This window comes from Oncorhynchus kisutch, linkage group LG9 (assembly GCF_002021735.2).
Source record: "Oncorhynchus kisutch isolate 150728-3 linkage group LG9, Okis_V2, whole genome shotgun sequence".
Lineage (NCBI taxonomy): Eukaryota > Metazoa > Chordata > Actinopteri > Salmoniformes > Salmonidae > Oncorhynchus > Oncorhynchus kisutch.
Genome location: NC_034182.2, coordinates 3,062,681 through 3,088,917, shown reverse-complemented (window position 1 = coordinate 3,088,917; position 26,237 = coordinate 3,062,681). Strand labels below are relative to the sequence as shown.

Sequence of the window (26,237 nt, the reverse complement as noted above, 5' to 3'; positions counted from 1 at the left end):
AAGGTCAAATGCCTGTACGGTTCAGGAACACAATGGTGTGAAAAGAGAACAGAGATGATAGACAGTAAAAGAAGAGGACATTTGGGTCATAGCATATGAGTGAGGGACAGAGAAAGAAATAGATCAAAACAGAGAGGGGGGGGGGGTGAGCGAGAGCGACAGAGAGAGAGAGAGATCACTGCAGCAAAACCACTACAGAGGGAAAAAACAACAACACTGCTGTGGGTCTAAAACAAGTTGCCTGCAGCACTCACCATGCAGGGTAGAGAGGGAGAGAGCTTCAACCCCTCAGAGGGCAGCAGGAGAGGACGACACAGCCCGGGGGCCGACCCAGCGGAGGTTCCGCAAGCGCTACAGTAGCTACAACTAGCTAAACTTGGCTCCCGTACTAAAGACCCCGCAGGGGGAAAAGGAAAAGGACCTTCTGCAGAGGCAATTAGCTGCATTCCCCATGTTTACCTCCACTCCCGAGCACCGCAGCGCTCTTCTCTAGCTTCTGAGCTCCCTCACACACACACACACACACACACACACCACTCTGCTCATCCCCAAAACATCCCTCAGATTATATAAACCTCTGTCCAGCCGGCACGAGGCAAAGCTCAGGAAGAAACAGATGCAGACCAGCTTAGATCTTCTCTCAGGGAAAAATACAAGCAGAATGTCTATGCAGAGAGAGGGAGAGAGTGAGGGGGAGTGCAAGAGAGCTGCAAGACAATCAGTATTCTTAATCAGTTATCCCCGTCAGCCAATCCGTGGGATAGGAGCTTTGAGGGTAGCCAATCGGAGCAGGGCTGGCTCTATCAGTGTGGTTGTTGACCAAAGGAATGACAGTTGCTGCTGCTCTGGGTGTCAATGTGTTTTTTAAAGCCAGCACCTTAGACACATGCACATAAACACATTGATGCACACACACAATTGTTGTATAGAGTGTGTATATTTTAAAAGGAGGAATCCTTTAGAAAATTCTACCATTAGTTACCCTACTTGCATGCAACACTCAGAGTGAGTGTCACGCTACTGCAAATTAAACAAACCCTACATATATAATAGCTGGCTGCTTTCCAAAAGTGTGTTTTCAAAAGTCTGTTGTACACTTTACCATGTTAGTAACACTATTTTAACAATTTGCTTTCAGGCAGGATCCAACTGGAACACAGTCTGCTAACCAGTGGTGTAAAGTACTTAATTAAAAATACTTTAAAGTTCTGGAATCTGCCCCTTTTTTTCAATTTTCGCCTAAAATGACATACCCAAATCTAACTGCCTGTAGCTCAGGCCCTGAAGCAAGGATATGCATATTCTTGGTACCCTTTGAAAGGAAACACTTTGAAGTTTGTGACATTTTTAAAGGAATGTAGGAGAATATAACAATACATCTGGTAAAAGATAATACAAAGAAGAAAAAAAAACCGATATTTAGTATTTTTTTGTACCATCATCTTTGAAATGCAAGAGAAAGATCATAATGTATTATTCCAGCCCAGGTGCTATTTAGATTTTGGCCACTAGATGGCAGCAGTGTATGTGCAACGGTTTAGACTGATCCAATGAACCATTTCATAATTTGTTTATTAATAACTTTTCATGTTCAAAATTGTGCACTCTCAAACAATAGCATGGTATTCTTTCACTGTAATAGCTACTGTAAATTGGACAGTGCAGTTAGACTAACAATAATTTAAGCTTTCTGCTAATATCAGATATGTCTATTTCCTGGGAAATGTTCTTGTTACTTACAACCTCATGCTATTCGCATTAGCCTCAACCGTCCCGTGGAAGGGACACCGATTTAAGACTTTTTTGGGGGGGTATCTGTTATTTATTTTATTTTTTTTGTCAACTTTTACTTCACTTTCCTAAATAAAATAAATTTACTTTTTATTCCATACATTTTCCCTGACACCCAAAAGTACTTGTTACATTTTGAATGCTTAGATGAATGCTTAGAAAATTGTCAAATTCACGCACTTATCAAGAGAACACGTGGTCCCCCCTACTGCCTCTGATCTGGCAGACTCAATAAACACAAAATGCATCATTTGTAAATAATGTCTGAGTGTTGGAGTGTGCCACTGGCTATCTGTACATGTTTAAAACAATAAAAGGGTGCTATCTAGTTTGCTTAATATAAGGAATTTGAAGAGATTTATACTTTTACTTTTGATACTTGAGCATATTTTAGCAATTACATTTACTTGTGATACTTAAGTACATGTATATTTAGAACCAAATACTTTGACTTTTACTCAAGTAGTATTTTACTGGGTGACTAACTTTTACTTGAGTAACTTCCTGTTAAAAGGTATCTGTACTTTTACTTAAGTATCACAACTGGGTACTTTTTCCCCCACGGGTACTAACCAGAAATAGACTGTGTGTATGCTTATGTAACAACCATATTTGTTTCAACCACTGAATTTTTACACCCACCAGCTCAGATTGTTCAGAAATTCTTTCTGTTGTTAGAAACATAAGATTATCATTCCTGCTACATTATTTTGTTGAGATATTAAGCTAATTTATTGCACCCAAATTTGCCATTTTAAATGTATAGGATTCATATAATATTCAATAAATATAGTACCTAACATCCAATTTGGACCAAACTTTTTTCTAACAATGAGTTAGACATGAGGAATCCAGAGAAATTGTCAAAAGCCACTCACAGACCAACAACGCCCCACGGTAATTTATTTATTGAGTATTATTTCAACAAATTATATTTCAACAAAATAATGCTGCAGGACATCTTATCTGTTTCTAACTACAGAAATAATTTCAGAACAATCTGAGGTAGTGGGTGTCATGACTTGGTGAAATTATATGGAACGATCAGGTGTGTTCACACTATAATGTGATTCCAGGATACTCTCTTCTGTGCAACTCAGAACCAACAGACTGACTCGATATAACTCATCAGGGGGCCTAAAGAATTTATTTCAAATGACTAACTCAGTAAAATCGTTGAAATTGTTGCGTTTATATTTTTGTTCAGTATACATCTCCTGATGGCTCTCACTACTGCCATTTACCCCGAACGCCAAAGGTTCTGAGCTTAGGCAGGATAAAGCCGTTTCTAGGCCGGATTTTTAGTGACCAAACCACAGAGCTGAGATTAGAATGAAGTCAGGGTTCAAAGTTGAAAGGTGAAACCTTACTTGTGCTGCTGTCGCTGATGGTCTCCTGGCTGGCGCTGCAGTGGGATGATATAGGGTTGATTGACAGGGAGGCAGGACAGGACACTGGCTCTTGGTACTCAGGGAGATGCGGGGCTGTGGCAGCAGAGGCCTCGGAGCGAACCCCATCAGGACTGTCACACAGGGGGTGACGTCTGGGAGGGAATGGACTCTTCCAATGAGAGATGCCAATGGCCACTTGGCCCCCGAGATCAAACCCTGTAGGGAATATTAATATCTCAGAAAGAGTTTCTCAAAACATGGACTCCCTTCCTATAACACATAACCCTGGAAAGCATATGAATGTGAACACTTGTCCTTGCAACTTGCATACTTAGTCTATTTCTCTTACAGCAATGTCATGGTTCTTTGAAAATCCTTGATATTGAATAGATCCCGGAAAGTCAGACATTGCAGAAATATCCCATTGCTTGAAAAGGGAAATTAGTGATATTATTCAAATAAGTTCCTGTTTCATAATGAAACTAAGGTTGTTGCTCTCTGGAGGATTGAGTTTCCACTTACGGTTACATATCCCATATCTCAGAAATTCAGGGTTCCGCTTCCCTAGTTGAACCAATTAAGCAAAATGCTGACATATTTCGCTCTCCCGGTTCAAAATAAAAAATGTGGGTGCTATGTCCATAACAATGCTGCTCTCTAGTGGTTGATGTTGCCAACTCCATGACTGTCCTTTCCCTTGTTTGATGAGTCCATCTTTGTTTCTCGTTTGTCAGTGGTCTACTTCCACATACATCTTGGGAAGTATCATAACTACGTATGCTATTTATAATAAAAAGTATGTTTTGACCGTTGACAACTAAATCTTTATTAAAAAGGTATGTTGTGAAACATTTCCAACTGCAAGCACCTTTGTGGAAGTCTGTCAATTCTGTAAAATCTGTAGAATTAAATAATAAAAATATGGTAACATTGATAGCATGTGGCAGAGTGTACATTTAACTTGAATTGATTTAACAGAGTTTACTTTATGCATTTGACTTTCCTTTTGAAGCATACCACATGAAGGTTGCCAACATACCCAACAATCGTAAAGACATTGCATGAACGCAAATATCTCCGTCCACGCTCAACGGGCATCACACCAAAGAGCAAAGAGAGCCTTCTTTAGCTTTTCTGGAAACACAACCCCAGCGCATTATAAGATACACTTCAAATGAGTGGATTTGGCTATTTCAGCCACAACCGTTGCTGGCAATCTCCATAGACAAACATTGACAGTAGAATGGCCCATACTGAAGAGCTAGTAGCCTTCTTATTAATGCGGTGTAAAGCATCAGTAGACAGTAATACATAATTTATTGCATTTTTTATTAGGCTATACATTACACTGAAGCAAGCGGTAAAATGGAGTTAAGAATGTATCGCCTCTTCGGGTGGCAACTTTATTACTACTCTTTATTCATGAACATAAATCTTTATTCCTATAATTGCAAATGTAGTGGATCCCTGGGAAATCTCAACCTCCATTGCAACTGTATGCTACTTGAAATGCTATAGCATACAAGGTAATCCACACCTGTGTGTGCTTCAGGGTGCCCTCTAAAACCATCCATGCAATGAGCTGTTTGAACGATACAGTGTGTTCTAAGCAACATCTCTGTCGCAGTCATCATTAAAAAAATTGCCCTCCCTAGCTCTCTGAGGAACGTCAGGCCCAGATCACTACCGCCAGCACTTCCTGCCTCTTAGAGGGACCAAGGTACACTATTATGCAGGTGCCTAGAATTGGGCTAGATTTGTATTATGTTGTATTTATTAAGGATCCCCATTAGGCAGCAGCTACTCTTTCTGGGGTCCAGCAACATTAAATCAAATCAAATTGTATTGGTCACATACACATATTTAGCAGATGTTATTGCGGGTGTAGCGAAATGCTCGTGTTCCTAGCTCCAACAGTGCAGTAGTATCTAACAATTCACAACAATACACATAACTAAAAATTACAAAATGTGTTGCATTAAGGCAACATATTACATGACATTACATTTCATAACACTTTTCACAACACATTAAGTGTGTTCCCTCAGGCAACTACTCTACTACCACATATCTATAATACAAAATCCATGTGTACTTGGGTGTAGAGTGGGTGTATTATCATGTGTAGGCGTGTGTGTGTGTCTCTTCACAGTCCCTGCTGTTCCATAAGGTGTATTATTATCTGTTTTTAAATCATCAGTTACAGTGCATTCAGAAAGCATTCAGACCCCTTCCCTTTTTATACACTTTGTTACGTTACAGCCTTATTCTAAAATTGATTAAATTAAATGTTTTCCTCATCAATCTACACATTGTAGCCCATAATGACAAAGCGAAAACTGGTTGACATTTTAGCAAATGTATTAAAAATAAAAACAGGGGTCTCCCGAGTGGCACAGCGGTCTAAGACATTGTATCGCAGTGCTGGAAGTGTCACTACAGATCTGGGTTTGATTACAGGCTGTGTCGCAGCCGGCCGCGACCAGGAGTCCCATGAGGAGGCGCACAATTGGTTCAGCGTCGTCCGGCTAGGATGTCCTTGTCCCATCGCACTCTAGCGACTCCTCGTGGCGGCCAGGCGCATGCGCGCTGACTTTGGTCGCCAGCTGTACAGTGTTTCCTCTGACACATTGGTGCGGCTGGCTTCCGGGTTAAGCGAACAGTGTGTCAAGAAGCAGTGCGGCTTGGCAGGGTCGTGTTTCGGAGGACGCATGGCTCTTGACCTTCGCCTCTCCCGAATCCGTACGGGAGATGCAGCGATGGGACAAAACTGTAACTATCAATTGGATATCACGAAATTGGGGAGGAAAAGGGGTAAAAAGTACAAACAATTAAAATATATACATATTACTAAAATAAATAAATAAATCAGACCCTTTGCTATGAGACTCAAAATTGAGCTCAGGTGCATCATGTTTTCATTGATCATGCTTGAGATGTTCCTACAACTTGGAGTCCACCTGTGGTCAATTCAATTGATTGGACATAATTTGAAAAGGCACACACCTGTCTATATACAGTTGAAGTCAGAAGTTGACATACACCTTAGCCAAATACATTTAAGCGAATGTTAACTGTAATCCATGGTTTCTGATTGGGGTATGTACGTACAGTCACTGTGGAGACGACGTCCTCGATGCACTCATGTGGTGTACTCCTCAATGTCATTGAAAGAATCACGGAACATATTCCAGTCTGTGCTAGCAAAACAGAACACAGTGTCCTCCATCATTCTTAAATGGAAGAAGTTTGGAATCACCAAGACCCTCCCTAGAGCTGGCCGCCAGCCAAACTGAGCAATCAGGGAAGAAGGGCCTTGGTCTGGTAGGTGACCAAGAACCCGATGGTCACTCTGACAGAGCTTCAGAGTTCCTCTGTGGAGATGGGAGAACCTTCCAGAGAAGGACAACCATCTCTACAGCACTCCATCAATCAGGCCCTTATGGTAGAGTGGCCAGACGGAAGCCACTCCTCAGTAATAGGCACATGACAGCTCGCTTGGAGTTTGGCAAAACACACCTAAAGGACTCTCAGACCATGAAAAACAAGATTCTCTGGTCTGATGAAACCAAGATTGAACTCTTTGGCCTGACTGCCAAGCGACACGTCTGGAGGAAATTTGGCACCATCCCGACGGTGAAGCATGGTGGTAGCAGCATCATGCTGTGGGAATGTTTTTCAAAGGCATGAACTGGGGCACTAGTCAGGATCAAGGGAAAGATGAACGGAGCAAAGTACAGAGAAATCCTTGAAGAAAACCTGCGTAGAGCGCAGAGCTCTGCGTAGAGCGCTCAGGACCTCAGGCGCTCAGGACCTCTGGGGTGAAGGTTCACCTTCCAACAGGACAACGACCCTAAGCACACAGCCAAGACAATGCAGGAGTGGCTTCGGGACAAGTCTCTGAATGTCCTTGAGTGGCCCAGCCACAGCCCAGATTTGAACCCGATCTAACATCTCTGGAGAAACCTGAAAATAGCTGTGCAGCGATGCTCCTCATCCAACCTGACAGAGCTTGAGAGGATCTGCAGAGAAGAATGGGAGAAACTCCCCAAATACAGTTGTGCCAAGCTTGTAGCGTCATACCCAAGACTCAATGTGTCACGGTCATCCTCCTCTTCATCTGAAGAGGAGAGGCGAGAAGGATCGGAGGACCAATATGCAGTGTGATATGTATGTTGAATGTTTAATAAAGAAAGAACTGAACACTGAACCACTATACCAAAGTAGTAAACAAAATAACAACCGTGACGCTAATGTGAGCTGCGCTGAAACAAGCCATCAACATAGACAATCACCCACAAACAAACAGTGCAACCCAGGCTACCTAAGTATGATTCTCAATCAGAGACAACTAATGACACCTGCCTCTGATTGAGAACCATACTAGGCCGAAACATAGAAATACCCAAATCATAGAAAAACAAACATAGACTGCCCACCCAACTCACACCCTGACCATACTAACTAAATACCAAACACAGGAAAATAAAGGTCAGAACGTGACAGTACCCCCCCCCCAAAGGTGCGGACTCCGGCCGCAAAACCTTGACCTATAGGGGAGGGTCTGGGTGGGTGTCTGTCCGCGGTGGCGGCTCTGGCGCAGGACGCGGACCCCACTTCACCATTGTCTTAGTCCACCTCCGTGGCCTACTAACCATGGCCACCCTTCTCAATGGCAGCTCTGGACAGAGGGGCAGAAGCTCTGTACAGAGGGGCAGAAGCTCTGGACAGAGGGGCTCCGGCAGCGGCGCCGGACAGGCGGGACACTCCGGCAGCGGCGCCGGACAGGCGGGACACTCCGGCAGCGGCGCCGGACAGGCGGGACACTCCGGCAGCGGCGCCGGACAGGCGAGACACTCCGGCAGCGGCGCCGGACAGGCGGGACACTCCGGCAGCGGCGCCGGACAGGCGGGACACTCCGGCAGCGGCGCCGGACAGGCGGGACACTCCGGCAGCGGCGCCGGACAGGCGGGAGACTCCGGCAGCGGCGCCGGACAGGCGGGACCACCTGGAGGAAGGAGACAGAGAGACAGCCTGGTGCGTGGGGCTGCCACAGGAACCACCAGTCTGGGGAGACCTTCAGGAGGCTTGGTGTTTGGAGGAGCCTGAAGGACCGGGCTGTGGGGGAGCACTGGAGCTCTGGTGCGCAACCTTGGCACCACTTCCCCAGGCTGGACAACTACTCTAGCCCGGACCCTCCAGAGTGCAGGCACAGGTTGAACCGGACTGTGGGTAAGCATGGGAGATCTAGTGCTTACTACACGCACCTCTCCCTTAGGCTCCACTCCCACATTTGCCCGGCACGAGCAGAGCGCAGGCAGAGGACGCACTGCACCCTCCCAGCGCCCCGGAGACACAGCACGCAGAGCCGGCGCAGGATAACCTGGACCAAAACTGCGTACCGGCGACCAGACCCGCTGAGCAGGCACCATACGCCCTGGCTCAATGCCCACACTCGCATGGCACTTTCGGGGGGCTGCCCTATAGCGCACCGGGCTATGGGCAAGCACTGGCGACACCGTGCGCTTAACCGCATAACACGGTGCCTGACCAGTAATGCGCTGCTTATAATAAGCACGAGGCGTGAGCTCAGGTCTGCTACCTGGCTTAGTACCACACCTCGGCTGCCCCCCCAAAAAACATTTTTGGGGCTGCCTCTCGTACCTGTCGCGCTGCCGTGCTGCCTCCTCATATCGCTGCCGCTCAGCTTTCGCTGCCTCCAGCTCTGCTTTGGGGCGGCGATATTCCCCAGCCTGTGCCCAGGGTCCCTCTCCGTTCAGTATCTCCTCCCATGTCCAGGAGTCCTGTGATGCTGGCCTCTGTTGTTGATGCTGCTGCTGCTGTCGTCGCTGTCCTTTACCACGCTGCTCGGTCCTTGGTTGGTGGGTGATTCTGTCACGGTCGTCCTCCTCTTCATCTGAAGAGGAGAGGCGAGAAGGATCGAAGGACCAATATGCAGCGTGATATGTGTTCATGTTGAATGTTTAATAAAGAAAGAACTGAACACTGAAACACTATACCAAAGTAGTAAACAAAATAACAACCGTGACGCTAATGTGAGCTGCGCTGAAACAAGCCATCAACATAGACAATCACCCACAAACAAACAGTGCAACCCAGGCTACCTAAGTATGATTCTCAATCAGAGACAACTAATGACACCTGCCTCTGATTGAGAACCATACTAGGCCGAAACATAGAAATACCCAAATCATAGAAAAACAAACATAGACTGCCCACCCAACTCACACCCTGACCATACTAACTAAATACCAAACACAGGAAAATAAAGGTCAGAACGTGACACAATGATGTTATCGCTGACAAGCGTGCTTCAACAAAGTACTGATTAAAGGGTCTGAATACTTATGTAAATGTGATACCATTAAAAAAAACATGTTTTTTAAAAATAAATGTCCCCCAAAAAAGGAAAGTGTTTTTTGCTTTGTCATTATGTTTTTTTTTGTGTAAATTGATAGGGGGAAAACTATTTAATCAATTTCAGAATAAGGCTGTAATTTAACAAAAATGTGTCTGAATACTTCCGAATGCGCTGTACCTGATGTGGAATAGTTCCATGTAGCCATGGCTCTACATAGTACTGTGCACCTCCCATAGTCTGTTCTTGACTTGGGTACTATGAAGAGACCTCTGGTGGAATGTCTTTTGGGGTATGCATGGGTGTCTCAGCTGTGTGCTAGTAGTTTAAACAGACACCTCAGTGCATTCAGCATGTCATGGATATTATTCATGTTAGCTCCCTGTGTACATTTAAGGGCCCTGTTCTGAGCCAATTGTCATTTTCCGAGGTCCCTCTTTGTGGCAAATGACCACACGACTGAACAGTAGTCCAGGTCGACCAAACTAGGGCCTGTAGGACCTGCCTTGTTGATAGTGTTGTTAAAAAGGCAGAGCAGCGCTTTATTATGGACAGACTTCTCCCCATCTTAGCTACTGTTTTATCAACATGTTTTGACCATGACAGTTTACAATCCAGGATTACTCCAAGCAGTTTAGTCACTTCAACTTGCTCAATTTCCACATTCTTTATTACAAGATTTAGTTGAGGTTACGGTTTAGTGAATGATTTGTCCCAAATACAATGCTTTTAGTTTTTGAAATACTTAGGACTAACTTATTCCTTGTCACCCATTCTGAAACTAACTGCAGCTCTTTGTTTAGCGTTGCAGTGATTTCACTCGCTGTAGTAGCTGGCGTGTATAGTGCAGAGTCGGGGGTGTAAAGTCATAACATCATTCCACATGTGTTTTTCCGGCAGCAGACTAAGATCGATAACGTCAAACGCTGCACTGAAGTCTAACAAAACAGCTCCCACAATCTTTTTATTATCAATTTCTCTCAGCCAATCCTCAGTCATTTGTGCAAGTGCTTGTTGAACGTCCTTCCCTATAAGCGTGCTGAAAGTCTTGTCAATTTGTTTACAGTAAAATGGAATTGTATCTGGATTCATCATGGGCTGTGATCAGCTGGCCTGGTCAATAAGTGAATTCAAACAATGGTGAGTGCAGCAATCAGTATGTTTGACCAGGCGAATATTCTGCATCAATAAATCAATTCAATACATTTGATGAGATGTAGCTCATCACTTTAGAACACCCTTTGCTTATAATCCAGGAATTCTCCATGGTTATAATACGCTTATTCATTTCCAATATTCAACAGCACTTACTAGAGTAAAGACTACAACAAACCAATAGGGTTGAATTAGGGGAGACTTATCGTCCATTAGCACTTTAGGGGACCCATAGTGATGCAGAGTACCCTATCCTGGCGAAACAATGGGGAAAGATTTTAAAATCACACTCATCCAGGGGGTATATTGACTCCTCTGAAGGCAGTTTATTGAGAAAGGCTATTGATTTGTCATTTTCTGAAGACTAGAGGTGGCTCAAGGTAAAGCATGTGTGCTACATTTAGAATGATCAATCTGTGGATGACTTGTGCCTGGTCAAAAACTCATCCATGCATCCATTAACATTAGCTTTTTATCTAGGCTACTCTATATCAATTTCATTGTCAAGAACTCCACATACAGCACCTGAGGAATTGTTCATGTGCAGGTGTAAAAGATGCACGATATTGGATCGGGTCTACTTCTACTAGATAAAGGATAGACTCATTTTTTTAAAGTCTCATTTCTTGGCGTGGTCAGCGTTTTCACACAGGGTCTATTTTCCAAACATTTCTGAAAGTTTCAGTGTGACTTTTCACTGCCAAATCAAATATGGCCTCCCTTTGCGGTCTCTTTTGGATATAGAGTAAGACATTCTGTAAAGTACAATTACCGATGGTGATCTGACTGACGCAGCTGTAAAAGGTTCCCGTTCCAGTGGAGACGTTGTAACTGCCACTGCTTGGTTCACGGTCTGGAAAGACAACATCATCATTGGTTGCCCTTGATCAGAGCCACTCTCACATCACACTCAACCTTCAAGAACATGTTTATTTTCCACAGATAACCTGGATTTATCCCATGCAAGGTCACACACAGTAGTTGATTTACTGCGTTGGAGTTTCTTGGAGGACATTTTTTGTGTTTTAGAACAGAAGACAAAAACGCCCCCATTAGTTCGATTAGCTTTTATGGAGGAGCTAAATCTGTCCAGAGGCTGCTGAAACTTACTAAATAAATAATGTCTGTTTTTGGATGGACTTTTGTGTCTGGGTTGGGGAAAGTGCTGCAATATAATCAATACTGTACTCAGAGATACATGTTTCCTTTAATTCAGGAGGATGTTTGTTGTCGCCACTCTGAAAATGAACTGAAAACATTTGCGCCGAACTATCCAATATGTATTTAAAGTAAAAGCACACTAAATAGGTCCTAAATTGCAATACTGTCTCCACGTACACTACAAGACCTATGTTGAGTCAGACTGCTCAAAAGATGCAATGGATGCATTCATTAGCCAAAAAGGCATTAACATTTTGGAAACGTTACTAATTATATTGGGGCGGCAGGGTAGCCTAGTGGTTAGAGCGTTGGACTAGCAGCTGAAAGGTTCAAACCCCCGAGCTGACAAGCTACAAATCTGTCGTTCTGCCCATGAACAGGCAGTTAACCCACTGTTCCTAGGCCGTCATTGAAAATAAGAATTTGTTCTTAACTGACTTGCCTAGTTAAATAAATGTAAAAAATATATATATTGAGGGGAAAGGGTGCCAACGTTTACAAACTATTTCAGACATGATGCAAAATGTTTAAAAAGACTCACATCTTATATTTCCACACTTGGTGTCATGGAATACTAGTGTGCATGCATGTCAATGACTCTCCATAATGGGTGAATGTGAGCAGTTTTGCTGGCTACGATTATGAGGGTCATCCAGTCAAATAAAAAATTAACCTTGAAAACTACGGCTGATGAGCTGAGAAATAACCAATTAAATCTGGGTCAACAAGGGAAATTAAAAAGTTAATGTTTAATAACTCTGAGTTGGCCTATAGAAAAACAATCACATTTAGGCTTCATCAGGACTATACATGATTTATATTAAGCATCTATGTACTTGCTTATGGCTGCCCTTAAATTGTTAATTTAAAGTTAGTGTGGGATGTTAGTGTAAATTGTAGCGCACTGTACATTTTGCTACATTGTATCACCACCCATGCACCAACACTTATCTACAGAATCAGATATACGAGCTCCTATGTAAAGGGGTTATTCATTTGTTTTCATTCATCTCGTGTCGCCTACTTTGAAAACCTTACAGAAAAAAATATACAACGCTTTCTTTGGACTTTACCTGCTGTGGAACAGGAGGATAGCCGCGTGTCTGTCGCCAGTGCTGGGCTTCCAGGACACACCCGTCCCGTTTCATCCTGAGATTGCAGGCAAACAATATTTTCATTGACGTCTCCGGTTTTACATCCCCGTTGCTGCTCGGTCCCTCCGCTGCATATCCCTGGTTGAATTCTCATACCCTTGTTGAGCTGACGAACCAACCGAACATCAGTCCCAGAACAGTCATGATCCACGAGCATCATCACCAGCAAGTTCAATTCCTGGGATATGTTAGCCAGCCTACATGTCTCGAGCACAAGTGTAGCTAATATTTTAATGACTATAAATAAATACAGAACCTAGCCTACAACTACTCAGGATGTATAACGTCTTTTTTTATGGATAATTTGGCTCGCCATTCTGTTATCGGCCACCCTGACTTCGTCCTTCCAGGAAGCTTGGAGAATAAGGTCTATGGATTTAGCAGTGGGCGAAGAGTTTGGGACAGGCGTGGTTTTCATGCACGTCATCCAGGTGGCACCCTGCCATACTCTCCTGGCTGATCATAGGCTGCAGATCAATAGATGGACGTGATCCTACAGCTAGAGACTTGCAAAATACGCATCGTTATAAGTTAACCATGAGTGTAGCATATTGCTGTAGCCTATACCCATTAAATATATTTGAACCTTAGAGGCATTTTCTGATTTAAGCACACAACCTTTTATTGATAAGTACCTACATTTGACTGACGTAAAACAACCCATTCTGTAGCATATAGCACATTGTGTGTACCCAGGGTCGTTACAGTATAGAAAAATATGGCGGCATGAAGTAGCCTATTTAATTTCACTAGTTCTAATGCCAGGGTTTGAGTTTTCAACCGAATGTAGGGATAGGGTAACCCGTGATACCACTCTGAGGTTGTCTCAGGTGTAGTTGGCATATGCACAAAAAAATAGGACAAATAATTATAAGCACCCACCAAATTATTATTGTCGTAGATCTGTGGCTACATGCAATTACGGACTCTCTCAAAGAGGGGATTAAACTGCACAAAATGTCTACATAAAAATGTATGAATGAATCAGCAGTCAAATATAAGTAGATTAATGCATCACACATCAACTCTAAATTGTGGATGGTTTGCATGGTACAGTGAGTACAGATGGCTTTTATCATTAACACAGATAAACAGCTAGGTGCAGAGCTGGTCCACAGCATCTTTCAGCACTGTCCGATTGTGCTATAACCTTGAGTCTCAATATTTTAGTCAGGATTTCACACTGGAGGGAGCTCTTTATTATGCAACTGTTCCAAAACACTTATACAATCAAATTCTCAGATGATTCTACCAATGAGGAATACCAGTGTTTAACGACCTGTGGAGTGGTGTGATGAAAATGGTATAATCCTGGATCACCAGGAACTGATCTTTGGTGTCCAACAGGATGTCTAAAACACACCTGTCTTGATCAAACCAAATCAAATTGTATTGGTCATATACACGTGTTTAGCAGATGTTATAGCGGGTGTAGCGAAATGCTTGTAAGTTTGATATGATCCACAACCAAACCATTAAGATCATGGGGCCATATCCTAAAGTGTCCATGTGAATTTAATTTGCAGTAAGAGGTTCATCAGCAAATCTACTTATGGCATGTAGGTCTTTTGGGTCAAGAAGACAAATATGTTTCTGCTCCACCATTCAGTTTCATGTAGTACAGAATGACAGTATGATATATAGCAGCTTCTGCCCCCCTGTACAGCTTAAAAACACGATGTTGACTCCTTCAAGTTTGTTAAAAAAAATTGTTGGTCACTTGCACTGAAAGAGTCCTTTAAAAACTAGGATACAACTTTTCGGTGCAGCGGATGAAAAGTATGTGCGCTATACATTATATGCTTGCTTAGATGCTGTGAAGTGGAATCTCAGCTAAATCGATGTCTAAAACGAACATGGAGGTATCTAAAATATATTTTCAGCATGGGCATAACATTTTTTTTTATAGGACACAGTTTGCATTGCAACATCTTAAAACAGGAAAATACTGGAAAAATGTGGAGCATGTTTCATAATTTTTTGTGTGCGTGTTTGTCAACTTTGGGTGGAAAAGCTCCTGAGCAAAGCACAGCACTGTGGAGGAAGGCCCTCTGGCTCAGGGGAAATAGCCCAGATCCGTCAGGTCATTACTCATAGGCCGATATCCTCAATGCCGTGTTCTACATTTCCAAACATAAGATGAAGGACCCGGGGACTTGAAATTAGGGTTTCGCCTTTGCAGGGAACTTCTGAAAGTTTCCCTCGCTTTACCTTCACATCTTTCAATGTAAAAGGGGGAAAAAGATAGAAAGTTAGAGCTGGGCTGTTTTAAAGGGCCAGTGCAGTCAAAAACCTGATTTCCTGTGTAAAGTACTTTTTAAATTCAGGACTAGTAGGCTAAATCTTTGGCTGGAAAACTGTATTTTAATGTTTGGCAGATTTTGCTGCCATATGCTTTGCTTCTCTTATGCTGAATTCAATCAGTACTTCACATATCAGTGTCTACGCTATTCAAAAAAAGGTGCTATCTAGAACCTAAAAGGGTTCTTCAGCTGTCCCCATAGGAGAACCGTTTGAAGAACCCTTTTTGGTTCCAGGTAGAACCCTTTGAGTTTAATGTAGAACCCTTTTTCACAGAGGGTTCCCTTTTGGAACCCTTTCTCTAAGAGTGTATTTCACACAATTACATTCAATGTTATTATTCACCACGAAACAGTTATCTCCCTTCAAAGTACATTTTGAAGAGACTTTTTGGGGTCAATAGCAGCTGCACTGTCGCACCATCAGACCCATAAAGAGTTGGAGAAGTTTACCTCTAATCTCTGTGAAACACAATACATATTTTCTGATGAGCTACAACATTATCATAGTCATTTGATATGAATGAAACAAGAACATGGGTTCATCTTATGTCAAAAAGGGACATCAGTCAGTCACTTTTATCTGGCATCCTGCCTCTTCCCAGGGTACAGCTTCAGTAAAAGGCAACCTAACACTAAATGTGTGTGTATGTGTGTATGTGAGAAACAATCAATGTTAGTTGCCTCACACCAAGCAGCTGTATGATACACATCAGTGTCTTTTGTTTGCTTGAGTAGTGTTAGGCCTCACTACACAGCAGTACGTCTTCATTTCACTCACCAAGTAGCCAACAGTGCCTCCTTGCAGCCAAAGAGTATAGTCTAGATACAGAAAGAGGCCCAGAAGCTGTCATCCTTGAAGCTGGAAAACTACGTAGTCACAGCTTCTTTGGCTAGCTCAGCCAAACAGTACAAAAGACATGTGACCATGTCAAGCTACATGTGTAGTACAAGTTGTTGTGTTGGAAACTTTGACAACAAACTTTGTTGTAGTTATTGTGTTTGAATTGAATCTGAATCTTATTAGCTACATCAACACAACACTTGTGAAAGCCATCCGTTAGGATGGAGTAGCCCACACACATCAAGCAGGAACCTGTGTGTTACCTAAGAAGAGACAGAGAGGTGGACTCATCGTTGCCTTTCTATCTGAGTTCACGTGTCTGCAATATGAGGGCTTGTTCCACTAAGGCTGTGCGGAGTGCTGACTCAGAGGCTTCCTTTCTCACCCTCTCTCTCTGGCAGCAGGGGGTGGGGGTATGCTAGTGAGTAGATGCATAAATAGGCCAGGTGCATGACTCCCACTAAACAGATCTCCACGGCTATCTGTAGCATGACAGATTCCCACTAAACAGAACTCCAAGGCTATCTGTAGCATGACAGATTCCCACTAAACAGAACTCCAAGGCTATCTGTAGCATGACAGATTCCCACTAAACAGAACTCCAAGGCTATCTGTAGCATGACAGATTCCCACTAAACAGATCTCCAAGGCTATCTGTAGCATGACAGATTCCCACTAAACAGAACTCCAAGGCTATCTGTAGCATGACAGATTCCCACTAAACAGATCTCCAAGGCTATCTGTAGCATGACAGATTCCCACTAAACAGAACTCCAAGGCTATCTGTAGCATGACAGATTCCCACTAAACAGAACTCCAAGGCTATCTGTAGCATGACAGATTCCCACTAAACAGAACTCCAAGGCTATCTGTAGCATGACAGATTCCCACTAAACAGAACTCCAAGGCTATCTGTAGCATGACAGATTCCCACTAAACAGAACTCCAAGGCTATCTGTAGCATGACAGATTCCCACTAAACAGATCTCCAAGGCTATCTGTAGCATGACAGATTCCCACTAAACAGAACTCCAAGGCTATCTGTAGCATGACAGATTCCCACTAAACAGAACTCCAAGGCTATCTGTAGCATGACAGATTCCCACTAAACAGAACTCCAAGGCTATCTGTAGCATGACATATTCCCACTAAACAGAACTCCAAGGCTATCTGTAGCATGACAGATTCCCACTAAACAGATCTCCACGGCTATCTGTAGCATGACATATTCCCACTAAACAGAACTCCAAGGCTATCTGTAGCATGACAGATTCCCACTAAACAGAACTCCAAGGCTATCTGTAGCATGACAGATTCCCACTAAACAGAACTCCAAGGCTATCTGTAGCATGACAGATTCCCACTAAACAGAACTCCAAGGCTATCTGTAGCAAGTAAATGCTGTGTGCCATAGGTTATGAACACACTCTTGCACATTGCCTACCACCATGTACTACAGTATAACACTCGTGCCTCTTGTATTGTCATTCAGCAGAGTGATCTTAGAGTGGAATAGGTCCATTTGCATTTCTGAATGTCTATTAATTAATGTTCAGATGGGAGCTCGCATTTGTATGTGTTAGCAATAGTGCTTTTTTACATTCATGCTAAAGACGCAATCATTACCTTGCTCAGTTTGTCTATAAAACACAGTTTAGTTTCTAACATTTCTACCGTGTCACCATCTTGAAAGTCTCACATTCAGTGTTCTCAAAAGCGCTCTCATGCACTAATTTACCTGTGTAGTGTGCAGACATTTTTTGGGCTAAGTTTTGTGTCAATTAAAATTCATTATACTAATTCCATGACCATTATACACTGAGTGTACAAAACATCAAATCTTCGGGGCATGGACTCTACAAGGTGTCAAAAGCTCTCCGCAGGGATGCTGGCCCATGTTGACTCCAACGCTTCCCACAGTTGTGTCAAGTTGGCTGGATGTCCTCAAGTTGGCTGGATGTCCTTTGGGTGGTGGACCATTCTTGATACACACAGTTTGTGGTCTCTTCTGCTTCTATGGAATACTAGAGTGGTGAGCTCCTGTTTGTGCTGTTGTATTACATGAACACCACTAGATGGCGTAGTTATCATCAGTATGGTGTGTTCTGTCCAGACTTGAGCCTAGGGGTCACAGTCAGGAAGAAGTGAAGCATACACTCATGCTGATAACCACTACACTTGACTAGCCTGTTTTTCTTCTATACTAATAACCACCACACTGTGACTAGCCTGGTTTAGAACTTTAGTACTGCACTCTGCTCTTGGCCTGGGTGATCAGTTTAGAACGGATACAAACCCTGCCTATCCCAATAACCAAGAGGAAACACAGTCAGTGTTCTGGTTATGGGGTGGAGTGGACACCTAATTCACAATGATCTAGACTTCCTGATCACAAGACAGGGGTGTGAGTGGCAGGATGTGTGTATGTGAGACTGTTGTCACGTACACACACGGACCCTATTCAAACCCTTTACATGTGCACCTTTAATTTATTTCCTCTTTCCTCTAGGTAAGTGCAGATCTCACACAATCGAATGAGTGTAAGCAAGGGTTCTGTTGTATAGCTTTCACATATCAGATCATTGATTACCTCAAAGAGAGGAGGATGGACTATTTAGTCTCTGTGGTAATAAAGAGAGTATTTTTTACTTGAGATATCAAATTGATATGGTTATAGAGCAATATCTGTTGATACAGTTGAAGTCTGTTTACATTCACGTTTGTTTACATACAAGTTTACATGCACTTAGGTTGTAGTCATTAAAACTCGTTTTTCAACCACTCAACAAATTTCTTGTTAAAACAAACTATAGTTTCAGTTAGGACATCTATTTTGTGCATGACACAAGTAATTTTTCCAACAATTGTTTACAGACAGATTATTTCACTTATAATTCACTGTGTCACAATTCCAGTGGGTCAGAAGTTTACATACACTAAGTTGACTGTGCCTTTAAACAGCTTGGGAAATTCCTGAAAACAATGTCCTGGCTTTAGAAGCTTCTGATAGGCTAATTGACATAATTTGAGTCAATTGGAGGTGTACCTGTGGATGTATTTCAAGGCCTACCTTCAAACTCAGTGCCTCTTTGTTTGACATCATGGGAAAATCAAAAGAAATCAACCAAGACCTCAGAAAAAAATTGTTGACCTCCACAAGTCTGGTTCATCCATGGGAGCAATTTCCAAACGCCTAAAGGTATCACGTTCATCTGTACAAACGATAGTACACAAGTATAAACACCACGGGACCACGCAGCTGTCCTACCGCCCAGGAAGGAGACGTGTTCTGTCTCCTAGAGATGAACGTACTTTGGTGCGAAAAGTGCAAATCGATCCCAGAAACAGGTACAAAAGTATCTATATCCACAGTAAAACGAGTCCTATATCCACATAACATGAAAGGCCGCCCAGCAAGGAAGAAGCCACTGCTCCAAAACCACCAAAGTAAGACTATGGTTTGCAACTGCACATGGGGACAAATATTGTACTTTTTGGAGAAATGTCCTCTGGTTTGATGAAACAAAAATAGACCTGTTTGGCCACAATGACCATTGTTATGTTTGGAGGAAAAAGGAGGATGCTTGCAAGCTGAAGAACACCATCTTAACCATGAAGCACAGGGGTGACAGCATCATGTTGTGGGTGTGCTTTGCTGCAGGAGGGACTGGTGCATTTCACAAAATAGATGGCATCATGAGGATGGAAAATGATGTGGTATATTGAAGCAACATCAAGACATCAGTCAGGAAGTTAAAGCTTGGTCAAAAATGGGTCTTTCAAATGGACAATGACCCCAAGCATACTTCCAAAAATGGCTTAAGGACAACAAAGTCAAGGTATTGGAGTGGCCATCACAAAGCTCTGACCTCAATCCTAAAGAACATTTGTGGGAAGAACTGAAAAAGCATGTGCAAGCAAGGAGGCCTACAAACCTGACTCAGTTACACCAGCTTTGTCAGGAGGAATGGGCCAAAATTCACCCAACTTATTGTGTGAAGTTTGTGGAAGGCTATCCAAAACGTTTGACCCAAATTAACCAATTTAAAGGCAATGCTACTGTCACGACTTCTGCCGAAGTCGTTGCCTCTCCTTGTTCGGGCGGTGCTCGGCGTTCGACGTCACCGGTCTTCTAGCCATCATTGATCCTTTTTTCATTTTCCATTGGTTTTGTCTTGTCTTCCCACACACCTGTTTTCAATCCCATTCATTACCTGTTGTGTATTTAACCCTCTGTTTCCCCTCATGTCTTTGTCAGAGATTGTTTTATTGTCAGTGTGGTGTGATTGTTGTATAGGTGCGCGTCGGGTCCTCGTACCCATGTTTTGTGTTTATGTACATAGAGTGTTATGGAGCATACTCCGTGGACTTTATTAAAAGACTCAATTTTACACTCCATTTGACTCTCCTGCGCCTGACTTCCCTGCCACCTATTACACCTACGCATGACAGCTACCAAATACTAACTGAGTGCATGTGTAACAGTATAACTTAAATCATTATCTCTACTATTATTCTGACATTTCACATTCTTAAAATAAAGTGGTGATCCTAACTGACCTAAGACATGGAATTTTTACTAGGATCAAATGTCAGGAAATGTGAAAAATTGAGTATAAATGTAGTTGGCTAAAGTGTATGTAAACTTCCGACTTCAACTGTATATGGGTACCAAGGTAACAAGAGTTCAGACTTTGCCTCACAGGAAGTCTATCTGTCCAGGCTCACCCAGTGGTTAAATGACACATGCTCATCTGTGGTAATGGCAGCTATGGTGCCTTCAGAAAGCATTCACACCCTTGAGTTTTTCCACATTTTGTTGTGTTACAGCCTGAATTAAATTGATTAAATTGAGATTTTGTGTCACGGGCCTACACACAATACCCCATAACGTCAAAGTGGATTTTTTTAATTTTTGTGTTTACAATTTAATTAAAAATGAAAAGTTGAAATGTCTTGAGTCAATAAGTATTCAACTTCTTTGTTATGGTAAGCCTAAATAAGTTCAGGAGTAAAAATGTGCTTAACAAGTCACATAATAAGTTGCATGGACTCACTCTGTGTGCAATAATAGTGTTTAACATGATTTTGAATGACTTCCTCATCTCTGTACCCCCACATACACTGAGTGTACAAAACATTAGGAATGCACCCCTTTCTTTTTACCCCAGAACAGCCTCAATTCGTCGGGGCATGAACTCTACAAGGTGTCGAAAGCATTCCACCGGGATACTGGCTCATGTTGACTCCAATGCTTCCCACTCATGTGTGATGAGTTGTGCATTCTTTTATAGGTCCTTGGGCACCAATGTTGTACTGGACTGTCAATTCACTAACTGTAGCCCGTCTGTTTCTCTGCACAATTTGTGTCACAGCCTCCTTTGTCCTCTTTCATCAATGACCACTGGCCTGCCGTTGGCTGGAAGTCCTTTAGGTGGTGAACCATTCTAGATACACATGGGAAACTGTTGAGCATGAATCACCCAGCAGCGTTGCAGTTCTTGTCACACCCAAACCGGTGCGCCTGGCACCTACTACCATAACCTGTTCAAAGGCACTTAAATATTTTGTCTTGCCAATTCACCCTCTAAATGGCACACACACACAATCCATGTCTCAATTGTCTCAATTAAAAATCCTTCTTTAACCTGTCTCCTCCATCTACACTGATTGAAGTGGATTTAACAGTTAATCAATAAGGGACCATTCATCTGGATTCCCCTGGTCAGTCTATGTCATGGAAAGAGCAGGTGTTCCTAATGTTTTGTACACTCAGTGTATACGTGTAGTAAGTGGTGATATAATAATAACGCTTTATGAGAGGGACATGTAGGTGTTATTGCTCCACCAACCAGTAAGAGGACTGTCTCTGAATGCCAAACACAAGGAGAGCAACACAAAGGTGCATGCACGCGGACACAACAGACACACACAGTGTCCTGAAGGTAACTCTATCCCCATCCTGCTCTCCCTCTGCCTCAGTGTAATCAGTAATCATGTTAAGAGAGGGATTGGCTCCAAGCAGCCCAGTCTGGTGCATTAGGACTGTTCCATCAGTCAAGACTGCATGGCCGATATTGTTTTCTGAATACTAATTCTAGACTGACATTTTGGGACACAGGCAGAAGCCAGACAGAACTATGATGTCACCTATGGACAGTTTGGCACAAGGGCTTTCGTTACACAGGTTAATGTCTGCATCAGACACACTTATGGGGACAGAGACAAGCCAGACAGAGCTGTGATAAAGTTACCTTGATGATAGTTGGGGACACAAGCTTTTGAAAACAACCACCAGAATTGACGTACTTAACTCCATGTAGACACTCCTCATTAATAACACGAGCAATGGTAATTTTTTGGGGCAATAATTATTATTTCACACACTAATACGATTTGTTTCACAAACAAACAGCTGTGGTCACATTTATAGTCAGCTATAGTGCAGTACAGTGCAGTTACATCACTGGGACAGACAGACAGCTGGTTTACAGTGAAGACAAAAGCTTTTACTCTTTACAGCCTGGCGATGTAAGTAACACTACTGCTGTGGACATCCTCAGTCCTGGGGACAGTATTGAGCAGTTATACCCCACCAGTATAGCAGAAGCTTTTCCGTACACTAAGTATCAGAGAAACTAGTCATGGCAGAAAGGATTCTGTTAGACTGGGAGGGGGTGCAGGGAAGGGCAGGGAGGCAGCTCTCATCCAGGATGGAGGGGGGAGGAAGGGGAGAGAATGGAGATAAATAGAAAGAGAGAGAGATTACTTGGTCATACTCTTCATCAGCTCCAGCTCTTCAATGGGCCTCCATTTCTGGTTGATAGTGACCAGCTGCACAACACCAACAATAACACTACTGGTCATATGTTACTACAAATACTCATCAGCGTTGGGGTCAATTCCATTCAGATTTAGTCCATTGACAAAGTCAAGTAAAGTTCAAGTTCCAGTTTTCCTCATTGCTTGATTAGAATGACAGTTTCCTGAATTGACAAAATTGAAATGGAATTGACACCAACCCTGCTGCTTCACACTACATCCACAGTCAATCAATCCCACAGGACATCAAATCATCCCTACTGCATCTGCCTCCTTTATCAATAGGTCCCCATGCAAAGAATCAACTGTGAATACAGATGTTAAGATAACAGATTAAATTACTTTTAGATGACAGTAGAAATGGGAGACGTCCCGCCCCCCGATGGGTGCCCAGCTGTTTATGGTAAGTTACAGTCCTACTTGGCAACGTTTCTCTGATGTGTGAGTGACTCAGGAGAATAGAGGAGGAACCACTGCACTGGCACACAACCTATACCCATAACGTTAAACACAGGTCTCAATACCCATACCAATATCAATTTAGAGTGGTCCTCTATCAGAAATAACGAGGCATATGAAGAGTGTTTATAATGTAAAGCATACACAGCTCACTAATTAAGCAAAAAAAAAGCAAGAAATGTCAATACCAACATAGACAGGTAAGAAATAGACAGACATAAAAAAGTGTTTACAATGTTATCAATCACCTTCTGTGGTTTAGATGGCTCCAGTCTCTCCCAGGGTTCAGGGTTTGTGCTTTTATTTAAACTGAAAGCAAGTTGAAGACAAATTATTAAAACAGAATATAGCTCTGCCTGCTATGCCAGGGTTTGTCTTTATCAAAATATAAAGTTAAAGGGGCAAGCCTGTCAGAGACTGATAAACAAATGTGGAAATCAGCATGGGGCTACAGTTAGAGCAAGATCATACCAGGTTAGTACTTCAAGTTTCTAATCGTACCCATTACTAGAAACACAATGAAATAACCAGACAAGGAAATATAATGCACATGCAATAACAAAAAATGTGGATTCCCCAGACCCAGATTAAATCTTACCCTGGACTAAAAATGCTTTGTACAGTACTAGGTTCATTTGGGTCCAGGAAATCAGCCCTAAAAATGTACAGCAAATACATGATAAAATACATAAATCTCACATGACATCATTCTTGTAAATAGGAAGTAGAGGGAGGCACAGGTGACTCCTACAGCAGCCAATGCCACGAAGCCAATCAGAGGATCAGCTGGGGGAGAGAAACATGTAGCTGTCAGGATAAGGGCCTCATATCCTTATACGTGGATAGCATGGTTGGTCCTAACTCCATTTGAGAATTTGGGTCTACATATTTTAATTCAGGAAGCAAGGGAAATGGAATTCCCATAAATAAATACAACTTAAATGATTTATTTGGAATTTAATTTAAACTCTTGAAGGGAATAACCTTGCTAGGATAGGAAGAATGAATAACCTTCATCAGAAACCATAGAAACACTGATCCAAAACAAGAAATTGAGAGAAACTCACCTCTTTCCTCTTCCTCAGCATCAGAATAAATCCATACTACATTTTTATTTTCAAATTCCATTCAGGTATTTTAAAGAAAACACATAGCATGATGATTGGCCATGTTCTGTTATAATCTCCACCCGGCACAGCCAGAAGAGGACTGGCCGCCCCACATTGCCTGGTTCCTCTCTAGGTTTCTTCCTAGGTATTGGCCTTTCTAGGGAGTTTTTCCTAGCCACCGTGCTTCTACACCTGCATTGCTTGCTGTTTGGGGTTTTAGGCTGGGTTTCTGTACAGCACTTTGAGATATCAGCTGATGTACGAAGGGCTTTATAAATACATTTGATTTGATTGAGTGGAATATTAATTTGGTAAAAAGTATTATTCTGTATAGCAAATCTTTTTCTGTGTAGGTCCATCCTATAAGGCAACAGGTCTATACAGTAGATGCTGACCGTCTCACCTGCTGCCGCCACCAGAGTCCCAAGGTCCTTGTGAGCAGAGCATCCTGATCATCTATTGAAGTAGGCTACTATCCGACCAGAGGTGATACGAGTTGTAAAGCACGTAGACATATTCACTATCGAAATCCTTCACAGCGTTTCAATTGAGCCGGCGGTTGATCAACTTTCCTCTGTGAGTGTGAGCGCATCGCCCCCGGTGGCTTCAAATGTTCAAGGTGAAAATGCCAAGTGCATTTCTGTTGCATGTTTTCTGAGCATCTCGAACTCTTTCAAGTAAATATAATTGTTTGAACCATTTTGATAGAAAATAAAATGTGTTTAAATGGTTGGAATGTAAAGAGACTATTATTTAGGGAAAACAAATATGTTTAGAAAACTTTTCTATTTTGTTTCTTGTGACACCTGGTGTTTACCTGTATTGGACCAGCAAATTAATATGGTGCAGTCAGTCATTGATAGACACCAAGCAAACACACTGTTTTCAACTACACTGAACAAAAATATAAACGCAACATGTAAAGTGTTGGTCCCAAGTTTCATGAGCTGAAATAAGAAATCCCAGAAATGTTCTATATGCACAAAAAGCTTAATTATCTCAAACTTTGTGCACAAATTTGTTTACATTCCTGTTTGTGAGCATTTCTCCTTTGCTAAGATAATCCATCCACCTGACAGGTGTGGCATATCAAGAAACTGATTAAACTAGCATGATCATTACACAGGAGCACCTTGTGCTGGGGACAATAAAAGGCCACTTTTTTATGCACAATCACCCGACCTCAACCTAATTGAGTTGGACCGCAGAGTGAAGGAAAAGCAGCCAAGTGTTCAGCATATGTGGGAACTCCTTCAAGACTGTTGGAAAAGCATTCCAGGTGAAGCTGGGTGAGAGAATGCCAATAGTGTGCAAATCTGTCATCAAGGCAAAGGTTTGCTACTTTGAAGAATCTAAAATCTAAAATATATTTTTATTTGTTTTACACTTTTTTGATTACTATATGATTCCATATGTGTTATTTCATAGTGTTGATGTCTTCATTATTATTCTACAATGTAGAAAATAGAAACATAAAGAAAACCCTTGAATGAGTAGGTGTGTCCAAACTTTTGCCTGGTACATACATACATACAAGATAAATAAATACAGAAAAAAAGAACCAGAAGGCATTTGAACCCAATCTGGCACAAAGAGAAGATTCACATGGGAGACAAGCCTATACACAATCTATATACTGTACACATGCATTTTACCACATATAGAAGCTAAA

The 26,237-nt window shown here is 42.4% G+C and overlaps 1 protein-coding gene and 1 pseudogene across 2 annotated transcripts in view; both read right to left on the bottom strand.

Annotated features, from left to right (window-relative positions):
- Positions 1-13,392, bottom strand: part of LOC109886931 (anoctamin-4) — a 51,601-nt gene extending 38,209 nt beyond the window's left edge. The window contains exons 1-3 of one of the 2 annotated variants that reach the window (XM_031831513.1): positions 12,951-13,392; positions 11,489-11,569; positions 3,162-3,398 (exon numbers count right to left, since the gene is read on the bottom strand). In XM_031831513.1, coding sequence (XP_031687373.1) covers positions 3,162-3,398; positions 11,489-11,569; positions 12,951-13,191 — 559 coding nt within the window. In that variant the 5' untranslated portion in view covers positions 13,192-13,392. Of the gene's footprint in view, positions 1-254; positions 704-3,161; positions 3,399-11,488; positions 11,570-12,950 lie in introns of those variants that run through there. The other variant, XM_031831514.1, reaches the window with a different exon arrangement.
- Positions 13,393-22,885: 9,493 nt separating this feature from the next.
- Positions 22,886-24,571, bottom strand: LOC109896598 (normal mucosa of esophagus-specific gene 1 protein-like; annotated as a pseudogene).
- Between the last annotated feature and the right edge of the window lie 1,666 nt (positions 24,572-26,237).